A 22,421-nucleotide genomic window follows, 5' to 3' on the forward strand; every position below is an offset into this window, starting at 1 on the left:
TTTATTTATTTTGTTAGTATGTTTGGTTTTGTTCTCTGTCTCCCTCTTTTAGTCTTTGAGCCCACTGTTGGGTAGGGATTGTCTCTATATGTTGCCAATTTGTACTTCCCAAGCGCTTAGTAGTGCTCTGTACATAGTAAGCGCTCAATAAATACGATTGATGATGATGATGATGATGATGATGATAAAATCATCAGTTCTCACCTGATGCCATGGGAAGCAGGTGCCTGGGAATCAGAAGGACCTGAGTTCTAATCCCGAAAGAATAACAATAACGCTCAATCAGTGCGATTGACAGATATATGCAAAACTGCTGAAGATAAGGATATAAAAGTTCATAAATCCTGGAGGCGATCGGTGAGTTTGGAGGATTAGGATGCAGGCGTCTAGACTGTGAGCCCACTGTTGGGCAGGGACTGTTTCTACCTGTTGCCAACTTGTACTTCCCAAGCGCTTAGTACAGTGCTCTGCACACAGTAAGTGCTCAATGAATATGATTGATTGATTGATTGGTAACTAATTATTTTGTGTTTCTTCCCAGCGCTAGGTTGTAGCCTCCTTAAAAGACAGTGATCCGGTCTGCAAACTCCACTGTACTCTCCCGAATGCTTAGTACAATGTTCTGTACACAGTAGGTACCCCGTAATTTCTACCCAATAACTCATCGATCCAGCCCGGGGAATTGAAGCTTTTATCTACGAAGAGCTGCCTGCCTTATTTTAATACTCCGGGCCTGGATTGGAGTCTTACAAAATTAATTAGGTTTCTCCTCGTCGGCCCTCTCTGCTCTGGGGAGCAGTTAACATCAGGTAGCTTGGCCCCCTCAGGAAATAGAACAAATCTTCAAAACCTCCTGAAGAGCTCAAAACTATTTTTTATTTTCACTTGACGCCCCCCCATTAATAATCGAGAAAATCTGCCGTCTAGTCAGTCGATCATATTGATTGAGCGCTTATTGCGTGCAGAGCACTGTACTAAGCACTTGGGAGAGTCCGACAGAACAATATGGCAGACTCGTTCCCTGTCTTCTCTCCCGGAAAATATCAACCGGAGAACTTTGGTCCACGTTTCCTGGTTGACATTCGAATCCTCCTTCGGAAGAGGCCTGACCTTTCCGTAGACAGCGGAGTTAGGGGCTGGATCCGACTCTATATTTAGGAAGAACGACCGAGAGCTATGACAGGAATTCTCCTTCACACTTCCAAACCGAGTTCTACTCAAGCCACGGACGGCTGGGGGACGAGGCACTGGAGCTATTTCAACCGCACCAAGCGAATCGGAGTTACTACTCGGTCGAGATCGAGTCTCCCTCCAAACTCAAGGGACTTCTGGCTTCATTCACCTGCCTGCAGACATCCTCCTGTAGAATAAACACCGAAGGCGAAGCAGGTAAGCCGGAGGAAAGCCACGTTTCTGTTTGAAATTGCTTGACCGCTTGATAATTTAACAACCGTCTCGATAGCACTGTATGCGTTTCAAAATTGCATGCAGGCTATATGTAGATTAGTAAATTTGCTGTACTGTCCGTGGACTTTTCTACCGTTATGTCATCTGTGGGAGCTGAAAGGATTTTCAGTAGCATTGAGGAACTCGAGAAGAAGAACACGATGAGCTCTTTGCTCGGAAAATTTATTTAAAATCTCAGAAGGATCGCGGTTGGTGAAGTGGATGCAGTTTGGAGGTGTTTAGCTAGTTCTAAGAGACGCTCCAATTATTCGAAAGAGAGCTGTCACGGTAAACTTTAAACACTGGAGGGATTTTTTTTCTTTGGTTACCTGCCGCTGCCTGCTAACTCTGTTGGATTGGACCCTCTCAAACGCTTAGTGCAGTGCTCTGCACATCGATCAAAGACTGTTGATTGATTACAGAGCAAATGGTGCTCTGGGCCCACGTTGTCAGATGAAAGTTTCCGAGTGTCCTAGCAACCTTCTAACCAAAATAAGTAGCGCTATGTCAGAACTCCAACTATGGCCATTCTGCAGCCTTCTTGGCAAAGCGCCCTTTGTGAGCAGTTTCATGTATTCAACAGACTTAGGAGAAAGGATGTCTTTTGCCATTTTTATCTTTTGACACCATAGTACTGAACTTGGGAATTAAGGTATGTATTCAGCGCTTACTATGTGCCAGGCACTGAACTAAGCGCTGAACTAGAGGAAAGCCTCTTTCAGCTTGGTAAAATCAAACTGCATAACGGATTAGTCGGTCCAGACAGCTGCACATCATTCTACACTCCTCCCAGAAATTATTTTTAGCTCCGGGAGAGAAGATAACCCCTCTAGGGCTTAGTTCTGCATAAGCCTTCCTTGGCAAAAAAAAAATTATCCGTAAACACCCTTTTATTTACTTCTGATTTCTTCCTGTGTAATTAGTGATGATTTTCTTCCCCAGATGACTTAATGACAAGTATAAGAGTTTGGTCCAGAATCTAGACATCAAAGATCGCCAGTCTGGAATTCGGGAGCCCATATTGCTTTTAATTTCTGAGTATCTAGGCAGGCCATAAAAATGATACAAGTTAAGGCACAGGAGCAGTGATGAGGATTCAGCTGACTCATTTTAATTTGGAAAATTTTCCAAGTGGACCCAAAGATCAGTTCTTGGCAAGGGAGACAGGGTAGCCTAGTGGAAAGAACACAAAACCCCGAGTTGGCTAGCTCAAAAACTCAAACTTAAAACAATCCCGGTTCCACCTCTTCCTCTGGGGGAAATTGGGAAAGTCATTTCAAATCCCTGGACCTCAGTTTCCACAGCTTTAAAAGGGGGATATGACAGAGAGGGACCATGTCTCATCTCATAACCTTTTTTTTTTAATGGTACTTATTAAGTGCTTAGTATGTACCAGACCCTGTACTAAGCGCTGAGGTAGATACAAGCTAATCAGGTTGGACACAGACCATGTCCCACTTGGGACTCAATCTCCATTTTACAGATGAGGGAACTGAGGTACAGAGAGGGGAAGCGCCTCACTCAAGGTCACACAGCAGACTAGGGGAGAGCCTGGGATTAGAACCCAGATCCTTCTGATTCCCAGCTCCACCGGGCCACACAGCTTCTTATCAGGTTTAGCACAGAATAAGCCTTTAGTAAATGCGTATGTCATTAGTATGTTAAAGTTGGTCAGTGGCCCAAAACTTGGAGAAAAGAGGTCACACATTTCCCTGGTGAGAGACTATATTAATGGGAAAATAAAATTACTTCAGTGTTTATCACTGTCACTAAATTATAAGATCCCCTCAAGACTGTAAGCTGGTTGTAGTGGGGAACGTTTCTACCGACTCTGTTATATTGTTAGGTTGTATGCTCTCAAGCGCTTAATACAATGCTCTGCACACAGTAAACACTCAATAAATACCACTGATTGATTTTTGAGGGCAGAGATCAGGCCTATAAAACCCTTCCAAGTGCACAGTACAATCAATCCATCAGTGGTATTCAGTGAGCGCTTACTGTGTGCAGAGCACTGTACTAAATGCTTACAGTGCTGTCCGTCAAAAAATACTATTGATTTAGGGTGAAAGAGCACTCCATGTTGGAGTTGGGCAGGAAAGATTCATTCTAAAACCCAGTATCGAGGTGAGCTGAGACCAAGGGAGAGAGGCAGAAACAGTTTCTATTTTTACACACGCGTGTACTTTGCCCTAATTTCTCCGGTGGTAAGGAGGGCAGCAGGAACTGATAAGATCATCACTTCTGATTTTCATAATTGTGCCATCCCTACGCCTTTGGTTAAAAACCAGGGGCAGATTCTGATCAACTTTTAGGATCAGTTAGTCAATCACATTAATTGAGCACCTCCTGTGAGAGAGCGCTGTACTAAGCATTTGGGAGAATACAGTAAAACAATATAATATACCTGTATATATGTATATATGTTTGGACGTATTTATTACTCTATTTATTTATTTATTTTACTTGTACATATCTATTCTATTTATTTTATTTTGTTAATATGTTTGGTTTTGTTCTCTGTCTCCCTCTTCTAGACTGTGAGCCCACTGTTGGGTAGGGACCGTCTCTATAATGTTGCCAACTTGTACTTCCCAAGCTCTTAGTACAGTGTTCTGCACACAGTAAGCGCTAATAAATACGATTGATGATTGATTGATTGATTGATAATAGACAGATTCCCTGCCCTGTGAGTTGGATCTTGCTAAGGGATAACATAATGATAATATTAACACTAATAGTGGTATTTAATAATAATAATAATGATGATGGCATTTGGTAAGTGCTTACTATGTGCCAAGCACTGTTCTAAGCACTGGGGGGATACAAGGTAATCAGGTTGTCCCACATGGGGCTCACAGTCTTAATCCCATTTTACAGATGACGTAACTGAGGCACAGAGAAGTTAAGTGACTTGCCCAAAGACACAGAGCAAACAGGTGGCAGTGTCAGGATTAGAACCCAGGTCCTCTGACTCCCTGGCTCACACTTTTTTTCTCACAAGGGCATACTGTTTTACAAAGGAGAAGGAAACAAGTTGCAATTTCAAACCATTGCCCACAACTGAGGTCTGACCCAAGGTAAGCACGTTTTAACATGCCCGGACATATTCGAAAGAAGGACCAAGAGAATGCAGGGAAAATCTAAAAAAATATAGACAAAATCTTTCAAGGAGGCAGATATTAAGCTAACGCGTGATGTGGTCAAGTGGATTTGGGGGATGACTACTTCGTCCTCTAGTCTGTTAAAAAACTAGAGGGGGGTTTGAGTATTTGTCAGCTGGTGAACTGCTGAGGGACTTGTTCTCCAGGGCTTTTAGTAGCTGCCGAGGAGAAGACAGAGCATTAAAAAAAAGAAAAATCTTCCCTGCTTTCCATTTTCAATTTACATTGGATGTCCTAGATACCAAGACTAAAAAAAGCACTGATAATCTGTCCTGGGAAAACACACACCTCTATATTCTAGGCAACGGATGCTTTGAAATCTTTCATTCCACTGATAATCTGTCCTGGGAAAACACACACCTCTATATTCTAGGCAACGGATGCTTTGAAATCTTTCATTCAAAGCCTGTCTTCTCTTCAGACAAATGCCAGACAACAGCTCAAGTTTTATCGTCACCTGAAGTGTTGAGATTTCGATTGCAAACTCCTCTGTTCAAGGATAAGTTCTTAATGGGCAGGGAACGTGCCTTCTGCTTCTGTGATATTTTCCCCCAATAGTACTGGTTAGTAGGTGCTCAGTAAATACCATTACTATTACTAATAATATTAATAGATTTAGAAATAAATTATGAATAAATAGTCATTAATTTATTTAAATAAACGTCTGTCTTCCCCTCTAATTGTAAGCTCATTGTGGGCAGGGAATGTGTCTGTTTGTTATACTGTATTATTATTATTATCATTATGGTATTTGTTAAGCGCTTACTATGTGCCAAGCACTGTTCTAAGCGCTGGGGTAGATACAAGGTGATCAGGTTGTCCCACGTGGGGCTCACAGTCTCAGTCCCCATTTTACAGATGAGGTAAGTGAGGCACAGAGAAGTTGAGTGACTTGCCCAAGGTAACACAGCAGACAAGTGGCCGAGGCAGGATTAGACTGTACTCTCCCAAACGCTTAGTACAGTGCTCTGCACACAGTAAGCACTCAATAAATATGATTGACTAACCAAATGAATGAATACTAAACCAAATTAAAAACAAAGACCAGTCCTCCAATTGTAAGAATTTGATCCATCTTAGTTAATTACAAAAACTCTTAAAAAACAGCTCAATTCACAAGGAGATTCCCCAGATCCTCCTTGTTGTAATAATAATAATAATAATAATAATAATAATAATAATAATAATAATAATAATAATAATAATGGTATTTGTTAAGTGCTTACTATGTGCAAGCACCGTCCTGGTTGGGTTGCAAGAGTCTTTATTTATAACTAAAGGTGTTTGAGTGGTCATCGAAAGAGCAATCCTGAAAAGTTACAGAGTTTTAAAAACTTTTGTTGTATTAGTACGAGTGTAAGCTCCTATTGGGCAGGGAATGGGCTTACAGTCTAATGCTGTGGATCCACTAACTGTGATCTTGGAGTTTCTCTGAACCAACCCCACTCTGAACTGCTGTTTTCAGAATTCACAGTTGTAATAGCTATCTTCCAAACCGTGTCTTTCGGGCATCCATTTCCTAATTTCTTTGGTAGAAGCAGACTTTTTTTTAACTCTAAAAGAAGCAATTAGTTCTTTGTGGGCAGGGAACATGTCTGTTATATTGTTGTAGTGTACTCTCCCAAGAGCTTAGTACAGTGCTCTGCACACAGTCAGTGCTTAATAAATACATTTGATTGATCGTGCAGAGCACTGTACTAAGTGTTTGGGAAAGTACAATATAGCAGAGTTAGTAGATGCTGTCCTTGCCCATAAGGACTTTACATTCCTTCCTCTCCCCCTCGTCCCCCTCTCCATCCCCCCCATTTTACCTCCTTCCCTTCCCCACAGCACCTGTATATATGTATATATTTGTACATATTTGTTACTCTATTTATTTATTTATTTATTTTACTTGTACATATCTATTCTATTTATTTTATTTTGTTAGTACGTTTGATTTTGTTCTCTGTCTCCCCCTTTTAGACTGTGAACCCACTGTTGGGTAGGGACTCTATGTGTTGCCAACTTGTCCTTCCCAAGTGCTTAGTACAGTGCTCTGCACACAGTAAGCGCTCAATAAATACGATTGATGATGATGATGATGATTCCTCAGGGCAAGACAGACAAAGCAGTAAATAGCATGGTATAAGAATATTTATCTAAGTATCGTTCGGCTGGGGTGAGTATCTAAATGCTGAAATGATATACGGCCAAGTTCATAGGTGATGCAGAGGGGAGGGCGGATCGGGGAAATCGGATCGGATCGGAGAAGCAGCGTGGCTCGGTGGAAAGAGCCCGGCTGGGGAGCCAGAGGTCATGGGTTTGAATCCCGGCTCCGCCACTTGTCAGCTGTGTGACCTTGGGCAAGTCACTTAACTTCTCTGAGCCTCAGTTCCCTCATCTGCAAAATGGGGATTAAGACTGTGAGCCCCACGTGGGACAACCTGATCTCATTGTATCTCCCCCCCCCCAGCGCTTAGAACAGTGCTTCGCACATAGTAAGCGCTTAGCAAATGCCATCATTATTATTAAATATAGTCTAGGAAGGCGTGTTTCCCCATTTTGTAGATGAGGGAACTGAGGCCCAGAGAAATGACTTGCCCAAGGTCACGCAGCAGGTTTGTGGTAGATCCTCTGACTCCCAGGACCAGACTATCTAACAATAATAATAACAATAATAATAATAATGGCATTTGTTAAGCGCTTACTATGTGCAAAGCACTGTTCTAAGCGCCGAGGGGGTATACAAGGTGATCAGGTTGTCCCACGTGGGGCTCACAGTCTTAATCCCCATTTTACAGATGAGGTCACTGATACCCAAAGAAGTTACTTAACTTCACACAGCTGACAAGTGGCGGAGCCATGATTAGAACCCGTGACCTCTGGCTCCCAAGCCTGTGCTCTTTGCACTGAGCCACGCTGCTTCTCTTTATAACAGTAATAATGATAATGGTATTTCTAAAGCACTTACTATGTGCCAAGCACTGTTCCAAGCACTGCGGTAGATACAAGGTAATCAGGTTGGACACAGTCCCTGTCCCACATCATCATCAATCACATTTATTGAGCGCTTACTATGTGCAGAGCACTGTACTAAGCGCTTGGGAAGTACAAATTGGCAACATATAGAGACAGTCCCTACCCAACAGTGGGCTCACAGTCTAAAAGGGGGGAGACAGAGAACAAAACCAAACATACTAACAAAATAAAATAAATAGAATAGATATGTACAAATAAAATAGAGTAATAAATATGTACACATGGGGCTCACAGCCTAAAACTCCATTTTGCAGATGAAGTAACTGAGGCCAAGAGAGCCCAAGTGACTTTCTCAAGGTCACAGAGCAGACATGTGGCAGAGCCAGCATTAGAACCCATGTTCTCTGTCCCCCAGGGCCGGGCTCTTTCCAATAGTCCAAACTGCTTCCCTCTTTTGCCAAAAAGTGCTTAGTACAGTGCTCTGCTTACAGTAAGTGCTCAATAAATACGATTGAATGAACAGGCAGCCACAATTTCACGCTCTTTCCTGCAACGCCTCTTCCTTGCCCACTCGCACAGAAGACCGGCAAGCCACTGTTAGAGTTTCTAGCGGCCTATCGCTAGCATCAGGTGTAAGGGAATAGGAGCGCTACTCCCGTGAATGATTTAAGAGCATAGCTCCGGTGATCCTTCTCCCCTAAGCATTCGGAGGAAGAGTAGCTAAGCAACATGGAAAGCTGAGCCTGAAAGAACATCCGCTTCAGCCCAAGAGCCGTCTGCCCAGTAGGGTCATGGGGGAAACTTCATTTTATTCCGCGGGCTGCGATCGATAACGTTATCCCGGCTTGCCTTCCAGGGACAGAACGATCCGGGTATGTCAAAGCAGCAGGCTTCCAACGTCAGAGCCATTCAGGTGAGCGGTGGCATTTGCGTTTTTAATAACTTGGGCTTCCCCGTGAAGTTTGCCCTGTAAACCCCATCTTGGTGAGTTTGATTCAGCAGGTGGAGTGTGGCGGTTGGCTAAATTCAAGAGGAGAAAGGAATTATTTTAGGGAATGAGCCCCTTGCCTTTAGACTCTATCTGTAATTTATTTATCTAGTTAGATTAATGTCTGTCTCGCCTCCCTCTGGACTGTACGCTCGCTGTGGGAGGGGAATGTGTCTGTTTATTGTTGTATTGTACAGAGTACATAATAAGCGCTCAATAAATAGGACTGAATGAATAAATTCCCAAACAGTGAAAGGATTCAGGATGGAGAGGGAAAAAAAAATCAATGGTGTTTATTGAGCGTTTTTTGTAAGTCAAGCACTGTACTAAGCGCTTGGGTGAGTATGATATAAGAGAGTTGGTAAACACACATCCCTTCCTTCAGTTTTTCTTAACTCCAAAGACTCACTGGATTTGTCTCCCTCCCTAGATACCTGTATCTGTTTAGATACCTCTAGATATCCTTTCCAAGTTCTCCAGAAGGAACTTTAATCTGGCTACAACAAGCTTAGTGTCTTTTTTTTCCTTTCCATCCACTCTACGGCCAAAACTTTCTCCCAGAGTTTGCCGGGATCCAACTGAAGATGGTGCCTGCTAGAAGGAACTGAATTAACAAAATAACTTCGTTCTGCCTCCATCTTGCTGTTGGTTAGCCATTTACCGAAGAGCCGTATCAGATCTTCAAGTGCATATCTTCCTTTGTAAAAAGAGAAGTTGAATTATGAAAAGGTTTCTCAGCCAGACCTGTAGCTCAGTCTCACTGTTATCCCTAAGTGTAACCCGAGAAACTCTCTCTCCTTTGTAGCCTGCATTTATCAGTGACCTATATCAATACAAAGACTGGACACTTATTGAAACGAGAGTCCTCCGGCCCAGCAAAAGAGGCAGATAAGAAACTTTCAATTACGTCTGAAAATGAATAAATTATAAGTCACTGATTTGTAGCCCTCTTAGCTCTCTCCCTGCACTTTCTTCATTTTTATTTTTCAGCATCTTTCCCCCCTTTTTCCCCTCAGAACTTCTACAGAGCACATTAGGGGCGAACAATGAAATTTTTGAATAGTTTTCCATTTCTACCTTCTTGTTCCTGCCCCTTGAGGTTCCTGTGAGGTGGAAAGTTAACGACCAGCTAAAATTGCACCCCTTTTTGGTTGTATTTTTTGTTTTGTTTTGTTTTTTTTCCTGTGGCTTATATAAATAGTTCAGAAGCATAACAACAAAGTGTTATTTTTACGCTAATAGAAAAGTCTGAGTTTACTTTTCCCCCTAGGCTAGAGAAGTTGAGTCATCTTGTGAAATCCTAAACAGCACAAAATGTGTTTAGAACTGAGGGGGAGAAAACCTTTTTAGGTTGTTCACCAGATGAAAGAGCAGAAAATCGAGCCGGAGTCTATAGTGATAATAACAATAATGACGGTATCTGTTAAGTGCTTACTATGTGCCAGGCACTGTACTAAGTGCTGGGGTGGATATAAGCAAATGGAGCTGGACTCAGTCCCTGTCCCACGTGGGGCTCACAGTCTCAATCCCCATTTTACAGGTGAGGTAACTGCAGCACAGAGAAGTGATGTGACTTGCCCAAGGTCACTTCACTTGGCCCTTGTGGCCATAGTGGGTGTGAAATATTAATATATACCCAGCCAAAATCCAGATTTCAAGACTACCCCCAAAAGCTGAAGTATTTGAGCCTTCTGATGACTTGTGTTCATCCATTTTCATTCAATCTTATTTATTGAGCACTTATTCATCAATCGTATTTATTGAGCGCTTACTGTGTGCAGAGCACTGTACTAAGCACTTGGGAAGTACAAATTGGCAACATATAGAGACAGTCCCTACCCAACAGTGGGCTCACAGTCTGAGCTTACTGTGTGCAAAGCACTATGTTAAGTGCCTGGGAGAGTTCAATATAATGATAAACAGACTGTGAGCCCCACGTGGGACAACCTGATCAGCTTGTAAACTCCCCAGCGCTTAGAACAGTGCTTTGCACATAGTAAGAGCTTAATAAATGCCATCATCATCAACAGCAGCATCATAAACAGACACATTCCCTGCCCACCATGGGCTTACAGTCTAGAGGGGGAGACAGACATTAATAGAAATAAATACAATGGGGATTAAGACTGTGAGCCCCATGTGGGACATGGACTGTGTCAATGCCCAACTTGATTAGCTTGTATCTAGCCAGTGCTTAGTACAGTGCCTGACACATAATAAGCACTTAACAAATACTGTAGAACAGAAGAAACACCTAAGTCCTTCCTTCTTGATTCTCTTATAGGCAAATATTAACATCCCAATGGGGGCATTCAGGCCCGGAGCAGGACAGCCTCCCAGGAGGAAAGAATTCACGCCTGAAACAGAAGAGGTAAGGAAGAGGAAGATGGCTAGAAATCCATCTTGAGCAGGGAATGGGTCTGCTCTATTGTTATGTGTGATTCTTCCAAGCTCTACACACAGTAAGCACTCTAGACTATAAACTCTAGAGTGCATGGCTTAGTGGATAGAGCCCGGGTCTGGGAATCAGAAGGTCATGGGTTCTAATCCCAGCTCTGCCACTTGTCTGCTGCATGACCTTGAGGAAGTCACTTCACTCCTCTGGGCTTCAGTTGCCTCAGATGTAAAATGGGGATTAAGACTTTGAGCTCCACGTGGAACAAGGATTTATCCAACCTGATTTGCTTGTATCTCCCTCAGCACGCAGGAAGTGTGCCATAATTATTATTATTAGAATATGACAGACCACCACTCTCCTCACCTTCAAAGCCTTATTAAAATCACATCTCTATGTGCCCAGCACTGTTCTAAGCACCGGAGTAGATATAAGGTAATCAGGTTGGACACAATCCCTGTCCCACATGAGGCTCACAGTCTTAATCCCTGTTTTCTAGATGAGGCAACTGAAACCCAGCAAACTGAAGTGACTTGTTCGAGGTCACGCAGCAGACACATGTCAGAGCTGGGATTAGAACCCAGGTCCTTCTGACTCCCAAGCCCGGGCTCTAACCATTTGGCCACGCTGCTTCTCTTTCCGCTGGAGGAGCTCAGGAAAGAGGGTGGTGTTCCCTGGAGTCGGACTGTAACCTTCCCTGTTTGTTCAGGACGTGGCCCCTACGGCAGAGGATGAGAAGAAACTTCCAGGGGCCAAGAAGCTCCCGGGCCCCGCGGTCAACCTGTCCGAGATCCAGAACATCAAGAGCGAGCTGAAATACGTCCCCAAAGTGGAGCAGTAGCCACAGAGCCGAGGTGAGGAAGGGGATTCTGTTACAGTTCCTGGAAAACCGGAGCCAGAGGGAGGCACACTGTGGACCTGAAATAATGATGGTCATCATATTATTCGTCAAGCACTGTATTTGTCAGTCAGTCATATTTTTTGAGCACTTACTGTGTGCAGAGCACTGTAATAATAGTACTAATGATGATGGTATTTGTTTAGTGCTTACTATGTGCCAGGCCCTGTACTAAGCATGGGTTCTAATCCTGACTCTGCCACATGTTTCCTGTGTGACCTTGGGCAAATCATTTTGCTTCTCTCGGCTTCAGTTAGCTCATCTGTAAAATGGGGATCAAGACTGGGAGCCCCTTGTGGGACAGGGACCGTGTCCAACATAATTACCTTGTATCCAGCCCGGCACTTAGAACAGTGCTTGGCACATAGCAAGCACTTTACAAATATCAATCAATCAATCAATTGTATTTATTGAGCGCTTACTGTGTGCAGAGCACTGCACTAAGCGCTTGGGAAGTACAAATTGGCAACATATAGAGATAGTCCCTACCCAACAGTGGGCTCACAGTCTAAAAGACAAATACTGAAACTATTACAAAACAATGTGTGTGTGTGTGATGTCATCTTGTCACATCAGGTGCTGGACTTAACCATGGGCAAGCCACTCTACTTCTCTGTGCCTCAGTTACCTCAGCTGTAAAATGGGGATTAAGACTGTGAGCTCCTTGTGGGACATGGAGTATGACTAATCTGATTAGCTCGTAACTATGTGTAGAACAGTGCCTGGCACTTAGTAAGAGCTTAACAAAACTGTGAGCTCACTGTGGGCAGGAACGTGTCTGTTTGTTGTAATATTGTTCTCTCCCAGGTGCTTAGTATAGTGCTTGCACACAGTAAGTGCTCAATAAATACAATTGAATGAATGAATGAATGAAATACTACTACTATTATTATTCAGGCACATGACATTGTGCGTGTCCGATGTCCTTAATGCAATCAATGGCCAGTGGCCTCACGGTGCCAACATGTCTTGCTGTCCACCCCTAATAATAATAATAATTGTGGTATTTGTTAAGCACTTACTATGTGCCAGACACTGCACGAAGCGCTGGGGTGGATGAAAGCAAAATCAGGTTGGACACAGTCCCTGTCCCTCATGGGGCTCACACCCTCAATCCCCATTTTACAGATGAGGTAACTGAGGCCCAAAGAAGTGAAGTGACGTGCCCAAGCTCACACAGCAGACAAGTGGCAGGGATTAGAACCCAGATCCTTCTGACTCTAAGACCCGGGCTCCTTCCACTAGGTTGCTTTTCAGTAGAGTGCTCTGCACACGGTTAGCACTCAATAAATATGAACGATTGATTAATGAGTCAGGCTGCAAAGACAAATAGCGCCGGAGAAGAAGAAGGGAGTTAATGAACCAGCTTCTATCGACACTAAGCATGGCAGTCTTTTCCAAAAGGGCAGCTTAACCCAACTTCAGGTAAATAAAGGTGTCTGTGTCCTGTTCCAACTTCCCATTTGCCAATTCCCACTTCTCAGACCGGCCTTTTGTAGCCTAAGGAAAAAAAAAAAAGATGTTGCTTTGTTCCAAGTAAATAAAGCTATCAGAACCCCGAGTTTTCAGCAGTTGCATAAAGAAGCCAAGAAATAAAAATGTAATCAAGTCAATCCCATAAACCCAGTATGAATTTCTGCGGCCCTGAAGGAAAGCCTCAGACCAACAGAGGGATTAAGCACAAAACATATCGCAGCATTCATTTCTTTTTATTTATGGCTGAGGAGGAAAATGATCTTTTATTATCATTCAATATCCTTTTTTGTGTGTTTGCCTGGCTGAGGCAAAGTGCTCCGCTATGACTATAAAGAAGCCACAGCACTTTCAGAAGGAAAGTTGGGGAAAAGAAATGAACATTTTGTAATATTTATTGTCATGTTCATGCCAAGATACTCCTCTGTAACGTGAATTTTTCATGCTGGTGTTCAAGGGTTTTGCCTCCACAAGAATTCTGCAGACCTAAATTTAACCCCAGTTCTGGTTTCAAAAGAGGTTTATTTTGTTTTCTAGACTGAGAGCCCATTGTTTTGTAGGGACCGTCTCTATATGTTACCAACTTGTACTTCCCAAGCGCTTAGTGCAGTGCTCTGCACACAGTAAGCGCTCAATAAATACTGTTGGGTAGGGACTGTCTCTATATGTTGCCAATTTGTACTTCCCAAGCGCTTAGTACAGTGCTCTGCACACAGTAAGCGCTCAATAAATACGATTGATGATGATTGAATGAATGAATGAATGAATGAATGAAGATTCAGGAAATATGTTTGTTTTGGCTTCCAAACCCTATTAAGCACTAACTCACCTGCATATGCATTTGACCTCCTACTTCCTATCTGTAATTTATTTTACCATTTCCCCAGCTAGACTATTTACTCCTTGCAGGAAGGGACCCGGTTACTAACTTTTGTAATGAATTATACTCTCAGTGATATTTATTGAGCATTTGCCGTAAATGGAGCACTGTGCTAAGCATTTGGGAGAGTTTGGTATGCCTGATGCATAATAAGCATGTAAATATCATTATAAAAAAAGCTCAGCTACTTTCTTTTAAAAGGTAGCTCTAGAGACGACATATTTACTTTGTAAATTTCTGCATTTGCAGTCCTCTAGACTGCAAGCTTGTTATGGGCAGGGAACATGTCTGCTAATTATGTTATATTGTACTCCCCCAAGCACTTAGTACAGTGCTCTGCAAACCGTAAGCACTCCATAAATACCATTAGATTAAATACGATTGATTGATTACCACTCAGTTCTTCAGAAGAATGTCACCTTAGAGGGAGAAAGGATACATGCATTATTTTTTCCAAGATTTTCCATCATCATTCCTGCTATCAGATTCAGGAGCTATTTTTATTAATAATAATAATAATTATGGTATTAGTTAAGCAATTACTATGTGCCAGGCACTGTACTAAGCGCTGGGGTGGGTACAAGCAAATTGGGTTGTCACAGTCCCTGACCCACGTAGGGCTCACCGCCTCAATCCTTATTTTACAGATGAGGTAATTGAGGCGCATTCATTCATTCATTCATTCATTCACATTCATTGAGCACTTACTGTGTGCAGAGCACTGTACTAAGCACTTGGGAAGTACAAGTTGGCAACATATAGAGACGGTCCCTACCCAACAACGGGCTCACAGTCTAGATGGGAGAGACAGATAACAAAACAAAACATGTGGACAGGTATCATCATCATTACAAATAGAAATAAAGCTAGATAATAATAATAATGATGATGGCATGTATTAAGCACTTACTATGTGCAAAGCACTGTTCTAAGAACTGGGGGATTACAAGGTGAGCAGGTTGTCCCACGTGGGGCTCACAGTCTTAATCCCCATTTTACAGATGAGGGAACTGAGGCACAGAGAAGTTAAGTGACTTGCCCAGAGTCACACAGCTGACAATTGGTGGAGCTGGGATTTGAACCCCTGACCTCCGACTCCAAAGCCTGTGCTCTTTCCACTGAGCCACGCTGCTTCTCGACATCATTGCACATCACTAACAAAATAAATAGAATAGTAAATATGTACAAGTAAAATAAATAGAGTAATAAATCTGTACAAACATATATACAGGTGCTGTGGGGAGGGGTTGGGGAGGGGGAGAGGAAAAAGGGGACTCAGTCTGGGAAGGCCTCTTGGAGGAGGTGAGCTCTCAGTAGGGCTTTGAAGGGAGGAAGAGAGCTAGCTTGGCAGATGTGTGGAGGGAGGGCATTCCAGGCCAGGGGAAGGACGTGGGCTGGGGGTCGACGGCGGGATGGGCCAGAACGAGGCACAGTGAGGAGGTCAGCGGTGGCAGAGGAGCGGAGGGTGCGAGCTGGGCTGGAGAAGGAGAGAAGGGAGGGGAGGTAGGTGCAGGGAAGTGATTTGCCTAATGTCACCCAGCAGACAAGTGGTGGAGACAGGATTAGAACTCATGACCTTCTGGCTCCCAGGCCCAAGCTCTATCCACTCCGCCATGCTGCTTCAGGGTAAAGTGCAGATATGCAGCGAGAGATCAACAGGATTTAATCACTTGTTTTTCTTCAACCTCCTTCTGCAGTCTCTTTTCCCCCTCCCCCTGCTCTTATCAATCAATCAATCAATCAATCAATCGTATTTATTGAGCGCTTACTATGTGCAGAGCACTGTACTAAGCACTTGGGAAGTACAAATTGGCAACACATAGAGACAGTCCCTACCCAACAGTGGGCTCACAGTCTAAAAGACTTATCTCACACTGACTGCAGCCCACTCATGAGGGAGGGGATTCAGGAGGCAGAGAGGCAAGCCTGCTACATTCTCATTATTACTCTATTTATTTATTTATTTATTTTACTTGTACTTATCTATTCTATTTATTTTATTTTGTTAGTATGTTTGGTTTTGTTCTCTGTCTCCCCCTTTTAGACTGTGAGCCCACTGTTGGGTAGGGACCGTCTCTAGATGTTGCCAATTTGTACTTCCCAAGCGCTTAGTACAGTGCTGTGCACATAGTAAGCGCTCAATAAATACGATTGATGATGATGATGATGTCACACTGCCTCCTCCTCTGCTTCCTCCTCACCCTGGATCAGGGGGCTGTGGGGGGCTCTGAGGAAGAAATCTCTGCAACTGAGCTAGTTCTGGCCTTCTGGCTAACTGTTCTTTTAGACTGTGAGCCCACTGCTGGGTAGGGACTGTCTCTATATGTTGCCAACTTGTACTTCCCAAGCGCTTAGTACAGTGCTCTGCACACAGTAAGCGCTCAATAAATACAATTGATTGATTGATCGATTGTTCTCTCACCCCCCTTATGTCTCATCCAGAAAGGCAGCAGCTATTATTAACGTTCATTCCTAAAAGCTGGACCACCCAGAGGTGATTAGCGTGTGGCCACCAAGCCCCCCCTGCTCTGTCCCCATCTGGGATAATAATAATAATGGCATTTATTAAGCACTTACTATGTGCAAAGCATTCATTCATTCATTCATTTAATCATATTTATTGAGTGCTTACTGTGTGCAGAGCACTGTACGAAGAGCTTGGGAAGTACATGTTGGCAACATATAGAGACAGTCCCTACCCAATAGCAGGCTCACAGTCTAGAAGGGGGAGATAGACAACAAAGCAAAACATATTAACAAAATAAAATGAATAGAATAAATATGTACAAATAAAATAGAGTAATAAATATGTACAAACATATATACACATATACAGGTGCTGTGGGGAGGGGAAGGAGGTAAGGTGGGGGGGATGGGGAGGGGAGGGGAAGAGGAAGGAGGGGGCTCATGGGGAGATTACAAGGCGATCAGGTTGTCCCACGTGGGGTTCACAGTCTTAATTCCCATTTTACAGATGAGGTAACTGAGGCACAGAGAAGTTAAGTGACTTGCTCAAAGTCACACAGCTGACAATTAGCAGAGCTGGGATTTGAACCCATGACCTCTGACTCCAAAGCCTGTGCTCTTTCCACTGAGCTTCCCAAGACGGCTCCATGGATCTGGGAAGAGCCCCCTCCACCCCGGTCCCCCCATTCCAAAAGCCCCTTTGCCAGAGAGCTACTGAGCATCTCTTCAGCCTTCGTGTTTACTTTTGACTCTATTTTTCATTCTCGCTTTTCTTCTTTTCATGCCCATTTTCCCCTTAGAGTGGAAGCTCCTTCTGGATAGGGAATCTGTCAGTTCTCTGTTCCACCCTAATTTTATTTCTTTAAATGGTATTTGTTAAACACTTACTATGTGCCAGGCACTGTACTAAGCGCTAGGGTAGGTACAAGGTAATCAGGTTGGACACAGTCCCTGTCTCACATGGGGCTCACAGTCTTAACCCCCATTTTACAGATGAGGCAAATGAGGCCCAGAGAAGCTTAGTGACTTTCCCAGGGTCACACAGCGGACAAGTGGCGGAGCTGGGATTAGAATCCAGGTCCGGGACTGGACTGTAACCATTAGGCCACACTGCCAGGGAGGGAGTTTCCCATCAATTAGAGAAGCAGCGTGGCTCAGTGGAAAGAGCCCGGGCTTTGGAGTCAGAGTTGATGGGTTCGAATCCTGGCTCTGCCAATTGTCAGCTGTGTGACTTTGGGCAAGTCACTTCACTTCTCTGGGCCTCAGTTACCTCATCTGTAAAATGGGGATGAAGACTGTGAGCCCCCAGTGGGACAACCTGATCACCTTATAACCTCCCCAGTGCTTAGAACAGTGCTTTGCACACAGTAAGTGCTTAACAAATACCATTATTATTATTATTATTATTATTATCAATCCAGCTTGGCTCGCAATGTTCTGCCCTGCAGGTGTTTCTGTCTCCTGTAGAAGACAGCAGAGCTCCACTTTGCAGTCTGCTCAGAATTTCTTCTTCTCAAAGGCTGTGTAGTTGGGGGATCATTCTGTTCCAGAGACCTTTTTTGCTTTTAAATAATCAAGAAACTTGGTTTTCCTCTGAGCATTTATTATTTCCGGTGCCCTGTTAGGAAATCTACACGTGGAAAGACGTCGAAAAAATTAAGCTGCAGGTAAAATTAAGCTGGTAGTTCCCCGATCACGAGGGAAACAGAAACAACATCCGTTCTTTCAATTGTATTTATTGAGTGCTTACTGTGTGCAGAGCACTGTACTAAGCAGCTAATTGAAGTCTGAACTATGTCCTCTGGGGCTACCAGAAAGACTTTTATTTCTTAGTAATCACAAATTTGGACTAGACTCAATTACCACCCCCTGACTCCAATTCCTTGAATTGATAATAATCTGGTGAGTTTTGTGACTGATTTTTTTAAAAATATAATAATAATAATAATAATAATGGCATTTGTTAAGCGCTTACTACGTGCAAAGCACTGTTCTAAGCGCTAGGAGGGATACAAGGTGATCAGGTTGTCCCACGTGGGGCTCACAGTAATATGAATATTCCTGACGCATCTAGGTCCTTGAGTAGATGTTTGCCTATCAGAAAAAATGATTTGTGCACAGAGTAATCAGAATGATAATCATTTTGGTATTTGTTAATGCTTACTATGTGCCAGGCACTGTACTAAATCCTGGGGTGGATACAAGCAAATCAGTTTGGACACAGTCCCTTGTCCCACGTGGGGCTCACAGTCTCAATCCCCATTTTACAGATGAGGTAAATGAGACACAGAGAAGTTAAGTGACTCACGAAGGTCACACAGCAGACAAGTGGCAGGGCCGGGATTAGAACCCAGGTCCTTCTGGCTCCCTGGCTCATGTTCTATCCACTAGACTGTAAGATCACTGTTGTATTCATGCGCTGTCCTCTCCCAAGCATTTTGTTCAGTGCTCTGCACACAGTAAGCGCTCAATTAATTCGATTGAGTAATAATAAGTGGACATCAACTGGTCAGGCTGCGGGAAGCAGGGTTCAGATCCAGGGGTTCATACGGATTTTCTTCAGACATCACACAATCACACAGAATCGCCTGTCTAATTGTTTTGTTCTGTTGTCTGTCTCCACCTTCTAGACTATGAGCCCGTTGTCGGGTAGGAATTGTCTCTATCTGTGGCCAAACTGTATTTTCCAAGCAATTAGTACAGTGCTCTGCACACAGTAAGAGCTCAATAAATATTATTGAATGAATGAATGAATGACAAAACACTGCACGCACACAGCATAATTCTTCTATATTACCTCTAGACTGTCAGCTCCTTATTGTACCTGCATATTATACTCTCACAAGCACTTATACAATGCACACATTAAGCGCTTAATAGATACCAACGATCGATCAATTAATTGCGGGACAGGGCAGCCTGTTGACTGCCGTGGCTCCCTTTCTAGCAACAAGGGTTTTCACCGTGACCTCCCTTTCTTCTTCCCCACGCAGGTCAGAAAGTTTTCCTGTAAAATCTCCAACTGGAAGTCTCGGAAGATAGAGAATGGATTGCCGTGGACACGGATGATGAAGATAATTTTATACATTTGTATACTCCCGATTCCCCCACCTCCGCGACTCCAGAAGGAAACCTTCCGGAAGGAGTAGCCTCTCTGAAACTTTCTGTCGACACTTTCTTGTTGTGTGCACTGCCTCCGGATTCAATAATCATCTTCTTTTCCCAGTGGTGGTTGAAGGGAGGAGAAAAGTGGAGGAAGACTGAGGTTTCAGATTTGAAGGGTAAAAAACAACCCAGGAGAGTAGGCTGATTTTGCTTGAATTGTGAACAATCAATAAACCGTTTCCCAGGAACCTTTTCTTTCTCTCTCTTTTATTCTACTAGAGAAGCAGTGTGGCTGAATGGATAAAGCCCGAGTCTGGGAGTCACAAGGACCTGGGTTCTAATTCTGACTCCGCCACTCTTCTGCTGTGAGACCCTGGACTAGTCACTTCACTTCTCCGTGCCTCAGTGACCTCATCTGTAAAATGGGGATTAAGACCGTGGGCCCCAGGTGGGATAGGGACTGTATCCAACTTGATTAGCTTTAATCTATGCCGGTGCCGGCACACAGTAAGCGCTTAACATACTAATATTAGTGGTATTATTCTGATTATCTTTCATCTCCCCCAACACTTAACACCATAATCAAAAGCTCCCCAGTTGTTGAAAAAACTCCCAATTAAAATCCGCACTCTACATCCTTAAAACAAATACTTAAAAAAAGACAAAAGACTTTATTAAGAACAACTAGTGTTGATTGAGCCAAGCACTCTATCGAGCTCTTGAGAGAGCGCAACAGAGCTAAAAAAGACAATCCCTACCCTCCAAGAAGGGACAATCTAGCAGCAAAGGATAACCATGCGATTTTGAGGTGGGAAGGAAAAAGAATGGAAGGGTGAATACGCAAATGCTTGAAGAGTAGATTTGAAAACTGAAGTGATTCACAAGTCTTTGCTGGGTCAGGGAGTGATTTATCCCTGAGGGAAAGTAGGAAAGATTGGACCCGTTAAAAGGAATCCCCTTTCCCCCCCCAAATGAAGCTCTTCCTTTGCTTAGAAATGAATCCATAAGGATTCACCCTCTCTTTCGCCTCTGACTAGTTCTTCCTAATTAAACTCACGGAGACTCACGGCAAACAACAGGCATCAACTGGCCTCTTGGCAAACATCAGACGTCAACTGGCCTCTTGGCGAACATCCAGAAATAATAACGCCTCAAGATGAGAACATCCTTCTGGCTCCCAGAGATTGTTTCACAGCTCTGTCTGTTGACACGTTCTCTGCCAACCCCCTCAGCCAACAGAAAATTCGTGGTCCGGGAAGCGGGGAGAAATTGTCTCCCCAAAGAGGCAATGGAACCTCCCGGAGTCGGAGATACAGAACTGACTTTTGCTTTAAATTCCTTCGGGATCCAGTCTGCCACTCAGTTCTCTGGGCAGAGTCAACGTGGATAAATCAACTGGAAGCCACGACGCTTTCTGCCTCTATCCACTGTGCCAAAGCAGCGTGGCTTTAGTAGACAGAACATGGACTTGGGAGTCGGAAAGATGTGTGTTCTAATCCCGGCTCTGCCATTCTTCTGCTGGGTTTTCTTGGGAAAGTTACTTTGCCTCTCTGAGCCTCTTAACCTCATCTGTAGAATGGGGATTGAGACTCAGCCCCTTGTGGAATAGGGACTGTGGCCAGCCCAATTCACTTCTATCCACCCCATTGCTTAATACAGTGGCTGGCACATAGGAAAAGCTTAACAAATACCCTAATTATGATTATTAATTATTACTACTATTCTGCCGGCCACAGAACGAAAGGTGGTTACCCATTCTGACTCTCTTTTTCGGCCAGGAAGACTCCTGCTTCCATCTGACAGGCCTCTCCGGGTTATTTGCTTTTCCAAGCCCTTGCTATCATTACGTGATGGGCAGAGGAGGGCAGGTTTTCAGTCCAATATGTTGCTAATCCGCACTGGACACACACAAATCCTCTCGGCTTGTGGCATCGCAGGAGAGTGTGACCATCTGCGATGTCCACAGGTTAGGGATTGTCAGCCTACCACTTCCCGATGAGCGTCCCACCCAACTCACACTGGGACTTGGTGAAGGAAGGCTTTGAAATTTTATAAAATAAGCAGCGAAGCATAATGCAAAGAGTTCAGGCCTAAGAGTTTGTTAAGCACTTACTATATGGCAGGCACTATACTAAGCACTGGGGTAGATACAAGATAATCAGGTTGGACACAGTCCATGTCCCACAAGGGACTCACAATCTTTATCCCCATTTTAATACATGAGGGAACTGGGGCATGGAGAAGTGAAGTAACCATTCATTAGATTGTATTTATTGAGTGCTTGCTGTATGCAGAGCACTGTACTAACTGCTTGGGAAATAATAATGTTGGTATTTGTTAAGCGCTTACTATGTACCAAGCACTGTTCTAAGCACTGGGGGAGATACAAGGTGATCAGATTGTCCCACGTGGGGCTCACAGTCTTCATCCCCATTTTTCAGATGAGGGAACTGAGGCACAGAGAAGTGAAGTGACTTGCCCAAGGTCACACAGCTGACAAACGGCAGAGCCGAATTAGAACCCATGACCTCTGACTCACAAGCCCGGTCTCTTTCCACTGAGCCATGCTGCTCCTCTAAAAGTACAGTACAGCAATAAAAGGAGGCAATCCCTGCCCACAGTGAGCTCACAGTCTAGAGGGGTCA

At 43.7% G+C, this 22,421-nt stretch overlaps 1 protein-coding gene across 1 annotated transcript; it reads left to right on the top strand.

Moving 5' to 3' along the window:
- Positions 1–1,202: 1,202 nt before the first annotated feature.
- SMPX (small muscle protein X-linked) lies at positions 1,203–20,024 on the top strand. The gene is made up of 5 exons (XM_038757327.1): positions 1,203–1,389; positions 8,428–8,484; positions 10,844–10,930; positions 11,664–11,808; positions 19,665–20,024. Exons 2-4 carry the CDS (start codon positions 8,446–8,448, stop codon positions 11,793–11,795), a joined length of 258 nt encoding a protein of 85 aa, XP_038613255.1. The 5' UTR covers positions 1,203–1,389; positions 8,428–8,445; the 3' UTR covers positions 11,796–11,808; positions 19,665–20,024.
- The last annotated feature ends 2,397 nt before the right edge of the window (positions 20,025–22,421 follow it).

The sequence above is a fragment of the Tachyglossus aculeatus genome, chromosome 15 (assembly GCF_015852505.1).
Source record: "Tachyglossus aculeatus isolate mTacAcu1 chromosome 15, mTacAcu1.pri, whole genome shotgun sequence".
NCBI classification, from domain to species: domain Eukaryota; kingdom Metazoa; phylum Chordata; class Mammalia; order Monotremata; family Tachyglossidae; genus Tachyglossus; species Tachyglossus aculeatus.

What these genes read in the sequence shown, in the direction of transcription:
- SMPX (XM_038757327.1), top strand. Translation starts at nt 8,446, where the DNA reads ATGTCAAAGCAGCAGGCTTCCAACGTCAGAGCCATTCAG. An exon ending in CCAACGTCAGAGCCATTCAG is followed by an intron (nt 8,485 to 10,843) that starts GTGAGCGGTGGC and finishes ATTCTCTTATAG; the next exon opens with GCAAATATTAACATCCCAAT. An exon ending in TCACGCCTGAAACAGAAGAG is followed by an intron (nt 10,931 to 11,663) that starts GTAAGGAAGAGG and finishes CTGTTTGTTCAG; the next exon opens with GACGTGGCCCCTACGGCAGA.